This window comes from Sceloporus undulatus, chromosome 9, assembly GCF_019175285.1.
Source record: "Sceloporus undulatus isolate JIND9_A2432 ecotype Alabama chromosome 9, SceUnd_v1.1, whole genome shotgun sequence".
Classification (NCBI taxonomy): Eukaryota; Metazoa; Chordata; class Lepidosauria; order Squamata; family Phrynosomatidae; genus Sceloporus; species Sceloporus undulatus.
In genome coordinates, this window is record NC_056530.1 from 7,567,314 (window position 1) to 7,579,958 (window position 12,645).

Sequence of the window (12,645 nt, forward strand, 5' to 3'; positions counted from 1 at the left end):
AATAATAATAATAATAATAATAATAATAATAATAATAATAATGTCACCCCTATTGATCTCCTCCCATACCATACCACACCATACAGAATCTTTAGTAATGTTTGTTGTACTAATGCTACTTGTAAATCTTAATTCACTGTATCAATGAATGTAATGGCCACAGTTGTGACATATATAACTGGAAAAATTAAAAACACACCTTTAAATTACAATATCATATGCATAGCCTAAATGTTTTTACATGTACATAGTAGTGGAATGACAACTTAGGCGCATTACAGACGGGCCCAAGAGACGCCATTGTCGCGCTGTGATTACGCGCAAGGGGCGGCGCTTCCTGATGCGCCTTGCCCCTCACGCATAATGAGTGCATCAAAATGGCGGCGCCCTATACAGATGGGCGCTGCCATTTTGACATCGCGGACGAGCACCGTCCTGATGTTGTGCCCCGGAAGAGAAGTTGTGAGTGCACGCGTTGGCGCTTGCGGCGTCTCTTCCGGGTTGCCGGAAGGAGCACGATTTTCGCGCTCCTTTTTTGCAGCGCGAGGAGTCACGCGTTTTGGCTGCTGCGACTCTGCTGCGCTGCAACCGGCAGCGGCCCGAGACCACCCCTTTTGGGCGGTCTGTAACAGGCCATAGTCTCCAGACTATGACTCTGGAGACTAGGGTTCGAATCTCTGCTCAGCTACAGAAACCTGCTGGGTGATCATCATCATCATCATCATCATCATCATCATCATCATATCTTTATTTATATTTCCCGCCTCTCTCCATGGATTGAGGCAGGAGCACAACAGATAAAATCAGCATGACAGTACATAGATTTTTGCAAACTCACAAATTCCTCCACTATATTAATTACAGGTCAATTATAGTCACACTCTCCCAGCCTCAAGGAATGGCAATGGCAAATCCCCTCTGAAGGAATCTTGCCAAGAAAACCCTGTGATAGAGGTCACCTAAGTCGGAAATGACTTGAAGGCATACAACGGCCAACAACAAGTTTCATGTGGTTAAAGTGAAAATTTGGTAAGATATGATTTTTTTTAAAAGAGAACTTTAAAAGAGTGAAAAAATATTTTTAAAAAATTCTTAAAATTTTAATCTTAATTAATAAAAACCTGGGCCCCGTCTTTCTCCCGACTTAGCCTCCCCCCACTCATAGCATCTCTTCAGTGTTTAAAAGGACATAGGTGCATACTACAGCCTATTTCTGTTAAAAGGTGAGTTTCAGGAGAGCAGTGCTGTCACCCGCTTAGGTCCACATCCTCTGCAACCCTTTAGTGATGCCTGTGGGTGACACAGGGCAGTGTAAACATTGGCTAGACCTTTACGCATGGAAAATACTATAAAGATAGGAGGGCTCCATTAGATCCCAGACATGGAAGAGGGAGTGAGAGAGACATGTATGTCTGCTAACAATACATTGCAGCTTGATCAGTGGCTACTAGCCATGATGGCTATGCATTTCCTCTAGTATCCCAATACCAGGTGTTGGGAAAATAGGTGGAAAGATGCCATTACATGCCTATGAGCTCCCCCTATTGAATGGTTAGCTGTTGTGCGAATATTGTGCTGGGCTAAATAGGCTTTTCTCTGATCCATCTTCTTCTATATTCCCCACCATGACACTCTCTATCCTTGACATTTTTTCTTGCTTCTCTTCGTCCTCCACACCTTTCAACCAGGGAATTTGCTCCTACACTTGCGGACCTTGAAAAGAGGGGTACGATGTACATTCTCTCCCATGTCCTAAGATCTCAAGAAGAATCTCTGCTCCATATAGCATAGAAACAGTGAGAAAAAAGGAACTATGTTATTTCCATTGCTGTGCTCATGTTAGAGAACACTCTCCCAAAGAAGATCCATCTGGTTATTTCCCAGTTGTCATTCTGCCAGCAGGTCAGATTTTCTCATCTTTGAAAGCATTTTGTTGGCTGCTAAATGAAAATTGTGTCAGAGATTATTCTACAATTGTTATGTACTGCTTCTGCAGCTGTTACTAGTGATTTTTAAAACTGTATTTTAGGACACAGTCCTGAAGACCCACCAGCAAAAGGGCTATAGCAGGGGAGGGAACCAGTTTTGGGTGAGCGGATGCAGCAGATGCTCGGCCTGTAGCCCTCTCTGGCCCAGATGACCCCAGTGAAGCTTTGCAGCTTCGCACATTTGCTGGGGACATGTTTTCCAAGGAAGGGAGAGCAAACCCAGGAGGTAAAATGTGTTACTCAGGACCAGTGATCAGGGATAGTAGATCCTTAGGGCAGAGAACCGTCCAATTATAAAGATTGTATGTACAGCGCTGTGTAAATTTACAGTGCTTTATAAATAAAGGTTAATAATAATCATCATCATCATCATCATCATCATCATCATCATCATCATCATCTCTTTAGACCAGCTTGGAGGAGGGAACAAGACGTTACAAAGGATGGATGGGGCTTACCTGTGGTTTTCCAGATGGGAAACATCTACAGGCTAGTTTGCACCTGTGGGTAGGAAGTTCTCCCCCTTGTGCTATAGGATCCAGTAGACTAGTATAGGATGCAATAGAATGGAGGAATACAGAATCACCTTTTAGAATGTACTAGAACTAGTGTAACATGATGAAAGTGAGAGCCAGCAAAGTGTAGTGGTTTAAGCGCCAGATTACAACTCTGGAGGAGGAAGGGATGTCATATTGAGGAGGGAACTAGCTTGTTTTCTGCTGCTCCAGAGACTAGGACCTGGAGCAATTGAAAAAGGAAAAGAGGAAAAGAGATTCCACCTCAACATTAGGAGGAACCTCCTGACAGTAAGGGCTGTTTTACAGTGGAACACACTCCTTCCCTGGAGTGTAGTGGAGTCTCCCTTCTTAGAGGTCTTTAAACAGAGGCTGGATGGCCATCTGTTGGAGATGCTTTAATTGAGAGTTCCTGCATGGCAGAATGGGGTTGGACTGGATGGCCCTTGCGGTCTCTATGATTCTATGATTCTATGGAGGCCAGGGTTTGAATCCCTGCCCAGTTGTGGAAATCTACTGATTGACCCTGAGAAAGGCACACACTCTGAGCTTCAGAGGGAGGCAAAGGCAACCCCCAGTTGCCCCTGTGGCGGAGAGGCCATTCCCCATTGCCCATGGAGGACCCCATGATTCTGTCTGGGCCTGAGTCCCCACCCTCCGTGGGGCTGCCAAGGAAGGCCAAGGACCAGGGCAGCAGGAACCCCAAGGGATTCTCCGCTTGGCTGTCTCAGACATTTGTCTGGGAAAGAGGCCATGTCCTACTTTTTTAGGGCATGTCCTACTTTTCAACCTTCTGCTCAGGGAAAATGTCAAAAATCTCCTCCAGTTTGAGCATGACTGAGAATCATGAATTTATATTAATATTTTTGGATGTTAGTTGGTCATGTCCTCCATTTTTCTTGAGTGTCCTACATTCTGTCCCAGTTCTGTGGAAGAGAATTACGACAATCCTAGGGGTGGAGCAGCTGGGAAGGGTGCACACATGCTTCTCCTCCTCTCTCCCTGCCTAGATTTTTCCCCAGTGAAAATCCTACTGTGTTTGGGAACTGAGCTCCTCTTTAGGGATATCCCCTGTGTTTTCCTTTTCCAGAACACTCTGCTCCACTGTGTCCTTCTGCTCCGTAATGTGAGATATATAGGATGCAAATTGCTGGACCTTCTCTTCCAACAGGGCCACTAACTTGCACTTGTTGCAGCTGGTCTTAATGGCAATAGCAAGTACATTTCTATACCGTTTATCAGTGCACTTAAATGGTTTATAATGTGTAAGCTAAAGCTAATTGCCCCCAATAAGCAGAATACTAATTTTAGCGGCCTCCTCGGAAGGATGCAAGGCTGAGTCAACCCTGGAGCCCTGCTTGGGATTGAACTCACAAGGTTGTGGCTGTGAGAGGCTGCAGTACTGGCATTTAACCGCTGCTCCACTAGGGCCCCTTAGGTATGCAATGAAACACAACTCTGGGCCTCCTCCACTAATCTCCCTGCTAAATGCTTGTTGGCTTTGCCTGTTAGCCAAGCTAGTTACTGTCAGTGGTGTCCCCAGCTGGGGTGTCTCCTGGTGGGTGGGTGGCTTATGGGGGTGAGGCCAAAAGGCAGCCTGCCCCCCATACCTTCTGAATCCAGGCTGGACATGGAAGGCAGCCTTCCCCCCCCACCCCATGCCTTCTAAAAGGGGAACAGGACCCAGCCAGGTGTCACCCCACCTTCTGGGTTGCTGTGTTTGTTTTTATTCTGTTGATGAAGAGCTGGGAAAGACTCCATGACTACCTTCCATCAATGGGATCATTTGACAGACAGGGATGGTCAGTAGAAGAGAGGCACAGATCCTCAATCCCTGCAAAACCATACATTAAGACAGCCATTTGCAATGCTCGTCTCACACCTATTTCTTCCAAATTGTGGAATGGCCTGCCGGAGGAGATACAACATGTTAGAAACCTTGATGGCTTTAAAAAGGCTGTCAAGATGGATCTTTTCTGACAGGCCCTCCCTGAACAACTGACACAGTCACCCCTATGGATATGGACTGCCCCCATGATGTCCTCTTCTTGTGATTGTCTTAATGATTTTAACTGTATTGTACTATAGTCATTATTATGTTGTAATTATTATGTTGATTTGGTTTAAGGAGGGATTGGACAGTGTATTATATGGTTTTTATTGATGTAAGCCGCCTTGACCTTGTTGAAGAGGCAGGATAGAAATAAATTGTATTGTTATTGTTATTATTCTCCACAAAGAACAAATTTCTCTTGAGATCTCCATTCCCAAGCTGCTAAACCCTTTTCTGGAATTCTAGGTTTACGTTGGCAGATCTGTTGGGAACAACTACAGCCAATATTTGTACCAGCCGGGATCCATGGCTGTGTTTACTAATCTGTAACAACATTAAAAATAAAAGGGAGTGTCCCCAATAGTTGGACTTGGAAAGTTTTCTAAAATGGTTATTTAATACAGTGTTTTAATGTTTCTCTTGTATTGCCTCGCCTGGAAGAAAAAGAGCCCTCCTTCCGACCACCATCTTCAGAGGGAGAGAGGCCTATGTGAGAGAGCAAATGAGCTGGACTTTCCCCCTTCCCTACCGTCATTCCCTTCTCCTTTTGACCATCCATTAAGAACCCAAGCCCTTCCTCCATTCCATCTGCCTTGGTCCAGGCCTCGGAGGTAGAGAAGAACTGCTGGACCTCATCCCCTTCCCCACCACCTCTCCCTTCTTTTGTGTCGTGTCTTTTTAGATTGTAAGCCTGCGGGCAGGGAACCATCTAACTAAAAGGTTTTATGTACAGTGCTGTGTAAATTTATAGCGCTTTATAAATAAAGGTCAATAATAATAATAATAATAATAATAATAATAATAATAATACTCAGGTAGCTGGCAGGGGCTCGGTAGAGTGATAAATTGAAAAAGGCCCGGTCCAGACGGGCCTATAGTGTGCCCTCATCACATGCTAGGGGTTGGCCAAGGGCGCTGCCCCCACACGTGCCCCAACCCTCGCACATGACGAGGGCGTCAAAATGGCACTGCCCTGTACAGATGGGCAGCACCATTTTGATGTGATGGCCGAATGGTGTCTGCACGTCACAGCGCCATAATGCACCATTGACACACTGCGGCATCATTATGGTGCCGCAAAAAGAACCTGCTTTTTGTGGGTTCTTTTTGCTCCGCAATGGAGCCGCATGGTTTGTCTGCTGCGGCTTCCTCGCGGAGCAAACCAGGACGCCGGCAGACCACCCTTTTTGGGTGCTGTGTACCAGGCCAAAGTCAATAAAAATCTACCTTGCCTGACAACAGAAGTAACACCTGAGACAAATTGTAGCCCTGTGACTCTAACAGTGTCACTTTTCTTCCCCTGTATGATTTTTAACATCTTTGCCTGACAAAGAGGCCAGTGAAGCTTTGAAAGCTTGCATGACGTATTTTCTGTCTTTTAGTGGCCCCTATAAAGATATAATTGTTTTGTGGATCTTCTTGTACTTTGAAAAAGAAAAATACTGTAATAAGCAGTGCGGTGTAGTAGTTTGAGTCTTGAACTATAACTCTGGGGACCAGGTTTTGAATTCCAGTTCAGCCATGTAATCTCAGAAGATGGCCATGCCAAACTCCCTCTGAAGAAACTGGCCACGAAAACCCTATGATTGGTTCACCTTCGGGTCGCCATAAGTTGGAAAGAACTTGAAGGCGCATAACACCAAGAAGAGGCTGCCTTTGCTGTTTCCATATGTGGCCTCCAGCCAAAAAGGAAAGAAGGATTCTTTGTCATTTAGAAATATCAATTATAATGCATGTGCAGAAAGCAAAAGTATTTCTAAATGACGAAGTATCCTTCTTTCCTTTTTGGCTGGTGGTGGCCACGTATGTATGGTTGTAGTCTATGCTGCAGAAAATTGATTTTATATCAGTTATATCAATTTTCTTCTGCACAGACTCCAACCATACATGGAGAGAGAAATCCCAGGAGTACAAGCGGGGTTCAGAAAAGGAAGAGGCACTAAAGACCCTATTGCTAACATACGTAATTAATGAAGTGGACCAAGGAATCCCAGAATAAAATTAACATGTGCTTTATAGATTATAGCAAAGCATGAAAAGCCATGGATGGCATTTAAAGATATGGGGGGCGGCAACAGGTCTGATAGTCCTGATGAGGAATCTGTGCTTAGGACAAAAGGCTATTGTCAGAGAAACAGAATGGTTCCCAATTGGCAAAAGAGTCAGACAAGGCTGCATCTTATAATCTGTTTAACTTGTATGCAAAGAAGAAGTCTAGGTTTAAACGCAGAGGAAGGAGGAGTGAAATTAGAAGGAAGGAACATCAACAATCTAAGATATGTGGACGGCACCTTACTATTTGGAGCACTTACTAAACAAGGTAAAAGAAGAAAGTGCAAAGCCAGGTTTAATGCTAAAAATAAAGAATACCCATAAAGAATAATGACCACAGAGGAACTACATAAATTCAGCTTAGACAGGAAGAAAGTGAAAGAGTAAAGAGTTCCTGTACCCAGGATCAAAAATCAATCAGAATGGAGATTGCATTCAAGAAACAAGGCGACTGGGGAGGGCAGCTATGAGAGATCTAGCCAAGATGATTAGACTGAAGCTGTCGTATTTCGGCCCCATCATAAGAAAAGGCAATGATGTTAAGGGAGGCGGAGGCAGGAGAAAGAGAGGAAGGCCCCAGGCCTAGAGATGGGAGGCCTGGGGAAAGCCATAATAATTCAGGAAAATAAACTGGTTTTCCTGTTTTTTTCCCTGAAGGTTTTTTTGGAGGTTTTTTTGGTTCTGAAAAATTGTAAAAATTGAAAAAAGGAAGCAAATCAATTATGGAATGTTTTATTTTATCATGATGAATAAAATCTTTAAGACAAGGAGTTAATATATTTTCCAAATCATTTCTAAAAATGATGCACAGTATCAGATTATTCTAATTTCTCTGGACTGAATGAGGAGGTCAAGCAAGTCCTGGGTTACACACTGAGCTCTCCTCCCATGCAAGAGCAAGGGGCATTTCTTCCTTTGGGGGCACTGGAAAAATCTGGTCTACAATATGTTTTTTTCAATTTTACCAAAAATTTCCTCCCCCCCAAAAAAACCCTATTTTTTTTTTCAAGGCTTCAAAATTTCCAGAAATGTTACATCTCTCCCCAGCCGAGAAGAATTGTTCAGAGGGGGGTTGCTTTGCCAGACTCTGCAGCTGACTTCTCCAAGGCCACCCAGTAGGTTTCCTATGCCCAAGCAGGGATTCGAACCCTCGCCTCCAGAACCATAGTTTGACGCCCCAGTGGCTGCACTAAGAGGGTGCGGACCGCATCAGGTGGCACCCTAAAGAGGGGTGACACCACTGCCCCTCAAACGCCTACCATTTGGGCAGAAACAGGCTGCAGCATTCACCTGCTTCCCTTTAAAATGCTTTAAGAGATGGTTGGAGGTGTGGGTGAAGCTCAATGGGAGGAGAAAAGGGAGCCCCCCAATTTTTTAAAATTACTTTTTAAAATTTTTTAAATTAAATTTTTAAAATTTTAAAAAAATTTAAATTTTAAAATTTAAATTTAAAATTTTTAAAATTAAACATTAAAAAATTAAAAAATTAAAAAATTTTAAAAATTTAAAATTTCAAAATTTAAAATTTAAAAAATTCAATTTTTAAAAATTAAAATTTCAAAATTAAAATTTCAATTTTTAAAATTAAAATGTCAAAAATTTATTTTGAAAAATCTTTTAAAATTATTCTTTTAAATTTTCCATCTGCTCCCCTTAAAAATGCTTTAAGAGATGGTGGGAGTGGGGATGAAGCTCGGTGGGAGGAGGAAGGAGAGACCCCAGAATTTTTTAAAATTAAAATTTCAAATTTAAAAATTTTAATTTTTTTTTTAAAAATTGTTCTTTTAAAAAGATCCCCTTTTATCCAGATCTTCCCTATGTGCATATAAATACATTTAGGTTGTGTTTATGATCTCATCATTTGAAAGTATGATTTTAATTTTGGAGTGGTCCCCAAGCAGTGTTGCTTAAGGGATTTTGGACTTCAACTCCCAGAATCCCAGGGTATTGGCCAACATGGCTGAGGCTTCTGGGAATCGAAGTCCAAAAAACCCCCTCTTAAAGGGCACGGTTTGAAGGGGCTGGAACCCAAGGGCGGCAAGACCTCGCCCTGGGATTGGTTGTTGTTCATCACGTGGCCGGTGGGGTGGAGGGGACATACCTTAGCGAATCAGGTGCGTTCGTGGGTCATTGAGCGGAGAAAGGGGCGTGGCGGGGCTCGGCTCGGCTCCCGAGTCTCCACGGAAAGAGCCGAAGAGCGGGAGGAGGCGGAAATTGCCGAAGGAAGCCGAGCGGCTTCGACAGGTGGCTCCGAGAGGAGAAGCGAGTGGAAACTTTGTATTCTTGGCCAACTCCGCCGGAAAGAAAGAAGGAAGGAAGGAAGGAGAGCCAGCTTCGGGGGCGGCGAGGGGCTCCTCTTTGGCCGCCATGGGCGCCTGCCTCGGGGTCTGCTCTGTCCTCAGCTGCGTGAGTGACTCTCCAGCTCAGATTGCCCTGAAAGGTCTCTTGGGGAGGAAGAGGAGGAGGAGGAGGAGGGACCCTTCCTCAACGGAGGTCTTTCAGTAGAGGCTGGGGCAGGAGCAGGAGGAGGTCCCTCTGTCACTAGGGACGCTTGGATGGAGAGTTCCTGCATGGCAGGAGGGGCTGGGCCCCTTTGGGGGGGTCTCCCCCAACTCTAGGGAGAGGCTCTTCGCTGCCTTTTATCTTTCCCAGGTCCAGGGTTCTCATCATCGAGTTAGAAGAGACCCCAAGGGACCCCCAGCCCAGCCCCCTTCTCCTGCCATGCAGGAACTCTCCCTCAAAGCCTCCCCATTGACAGAGGGCCCCCCAGCCTCTGTTTAAAGACCTCCAGAAAGGAGACTCCATTCCCCATTAACTGTCGAACAGCCCTTGCTCTCAGGAAGGGCCTCCTAAGGCTGAGCTGGAATCTCTTTCCATGGAGCTTAATAATAATAATAATAATAATAATAATAATAATAATAATAATAATAATTTATGTCCTTATAGCCCTCCCAATCACAAAGAATCCAGGTGGGTTGCAGCAATGAAAGTACATACAGAATACAATACCAGTTCAGTCATCCATTGTTCCGGCTCCTAGTCTTTGTTGTTCAAAGATATAGCTGTGTTAGTCTCTGAAATCACTACGGTTGGCCCTCCTGATCCACGGACTTTTTTTTAATCCCATGGCTTGAAAATAATAATAATAATAGGATAAATCCCACATAACAAACCTTGGCCTTCCATTTCATCATATAAGGAAGACCCATTTTTGTGGGTCAGTGTATTTAATGGGACTTGAGCCTCCACGGATTTTGTTATCCACGGGGGGAGTTCCTGGAAGCGAAGCCCAGCGGATAACAAGGGCCCTCTGCATCTGGAACGATCCTGCAGCACCTCTGGGACTAAATGAACGCATCTGAGGAAGTCTAGGAAAGCTCATGCTGCCAACTTCTTTCTTTCCGTTAGTCTCAAAGCTGCTGCGCAACCTCTCTTTAGACTGATTTTGTCGTCGTGTGCCTTCAAGTCATTTCTGATTTATGTCATAGGGCTTCCTTGGGAAGATGTATGTTGCGCATTTGAGTGAACACCCTAAAAGTATTGTTTTGTGGATTTGGGGCATTGTTGTCTTTGTTTGACCTTTCCTTTGGGGACTGACCCATTCAAGGGAGGGTTTGGACTGAAGCACAGAGCAATTTCTTCAAAAGGCGCATCCTTTTCTGTTGAGGAATCCGAGAAACGGATTCCTAGTAAAATTGGGCGTCTTGTCAAATGAAACATTAAGCTCTAAGTCTTGCCTTGTTTCCCTGCTTTACCATTCTTTCTTAGGCTGCATCCACATGGCAGAAATGATCCTTTTTGACACTGCTTTGACTGCCCTGGCTCCATGCTATGGGATTCTGGGAATTGTAGTTTGTTGTGGATCCAGAGCAGAGCAGAGCTCTGGATTATTTGTCACCCTTCATGTATTTTCTGCCTCTTTCCAACTTTTAAGAGTCTAATGTGAAGCTTGCCCTTATTCGCAAAGAGCACAAAGCTCTTGTACATTTGTTGTTGTTCAAAGGTGTAGCTATGTGAGTCTGTGCCATCAGGATGTAGGGAGATCTTGTAGCACCTTTGAGACTAAATGCAAGGAAGAAGTTGGCAGCATGAGCTTTCATAGACTTAAGCCCACTTCCAAATGTATCTCAGGATGGAAGTAGTCGCAAGTCTACAAAGCTCATGCTTTCTTCTTTCTCTCAGTCTCAAAGGTGCTACTAGATCTCTCTATGTACCGATCTTGTTGTCGTGTGCCTTCAAGTCATTTCTGACTTATGAGGCTTTCATAGGAAGATTTGTTCCGAGGATATTTGCCATTGCCTTCCCCTGAGGCTGAGCGCATGGGACTTGCCCAGGGTCACCCAGTTGGTTTCGTGGCTGAACTGGGAATCAAACCCCGGTCTCCAGAGCCATGGTCCAGCACTTGAACCATAATGCTATGCAGGCTGTCAAAGGAGAATTTGGGGAGGCACATCCTGTCAGATCTTGAATGCTAAACAGGGTCAGCCCTGGTTAGTACTTGGATGAGAGACTGTCAATGATCGGCTCTACTTCAGAGGAAAGCAATCTTAAAACCTTTCCAGGTCACACAATATATATATACCTAAGTCCTTTCCATGCCAGCATTCTCTGAAGATGCCAGCCATAGATGCTGGTGAAACATCAGGAAGAAACTCTTGTAGAACATGGCCACAGAGCCCAAAACCCCCACAAAAAACTATGGATGCTGGCCATGAAAGCCTTCACAAGCTTAAAACCCTTTGAATATTCCTTGCCAAAGAAAACCCTGTGAAATTCATGGGATTACCATAGGCTCAAAACAGGTATCACTTTGGTTGTGCGTTTATTTTCTTGAGATCACCCATAAGGCATCCTGAAGGCACATGCGCATGCGCACGCACACACAATTTGCATGACATACTGTCATCCGCCCAATTTAAGTTCTCATTGTTTTGAAAACATGATTTGTTGTCCTGGGGAAAGGCTTGTTTCTCATCCCAGGCATCTTCACTTCCTTATTGGTTCCTGACGTAAAATGCAGGTTTACCTTGTTCTTTTCAGCTGCTGGCTGTATAATCCTTGTGCAGCTCACATAAAAGTGTGGTGACCTCATGGGACAGTCACAAATCAGGAATTGGACTCTGTACCATACACTGAGCTTTGGGCCAATGCGCATGTGTCTAGTGGTTCTCAGCTTTTAGTACTCTAGGTATTGTATATTTCACAGAGGTCCCAGCCAGCTTCAGTGACTGAGACAACAATTGAGTACCACTATTCTACATCATGGCTTTGATGCAGGCCAAAGGTTTCAGTACATACAGGGTACTGTCTACAATGCTTCATGAAAGCAACTACAGTACAGCAAATATAAATAAAGAAGGAGGGGGAACTAGATCTCTGCCCCCTTGGTCAATAAAGGATGTAGAATTTATAGGCCTGGAACAGACGGGCCTTTGCGGCGTCCTCTTCACATGCGAGGGTTGCCTGGTGGGCGGAGCGCCCACATGCCCGGCAACCCTTGCACATCATGGATGTGCTGCAGCTGTGCTGAGCCGCATAGACAGGGCATGTAACGATGACGGAGCAGCTGCGCCACTTCCAAACGGTGTACTGCAGCTGTGACATCACTGTGCCATCTCTGGCGCTTTGCAGCGCCACAGCGGTGCTGCAAAAAGGAGCTGCTTCCGGGCACTCCTGTTATGCTCCGCAGCAGCGCTGCACAATTTGGTTGCTGTGGCGCTCCTGCGGAGTAAAGAAAGGTGCCAGGGTGGTGCCTCTGTTTGGCGCTCTGTACCGCGCCATAGTTGAATTTATACAGTTGGCCCTCCATATCCATGGATCTTTTTAAATATACAGATCCAAGCATCCACAGTTTGAAAAATATTTTAAAAAGATATAAAGCCCCAAAAGCAAACCTTGCTTTTGGCATTTTGTTTAAGTGACACCATTTTACAATGTCATTGTATTTAATGGGATTTGAGCATCCACCCATTTTGATATCCCCAGGGGGTCCTGGAACCAAACCCCAGTGGAGACCAAGGCCCCATGGTATACTGCT

The 12,645-nt window shown here is 44.7% G+C and overlaps 1 protein-coding gene across 1 annotated transcript in view; it reads left to right on the forward strand.

Annotated features, from left to right (window-relative positions):
* The first annotated feature begins 8,799 nt into the window (after window positions 1-8,799).
* Window positions 8,800-12,645, forward strand: part of SERINC2 (serine incorporator 2) — a 32,942-nt gene continuing 29,096 nt past the window's right edge. Inside the window, exon 1 of the mRNA XM_042440770.1 lies at window positions 8,800-9,014. Within this exon, the coding sequence (XP_042296704.1) occupies window positions 8,976-9,014 (39 nt within the window). The 5' untranslated portion in view covers window positions 8,800-8,975. The remainder of the gene's footprint in view (window positions 9,015-12,645) is intronic.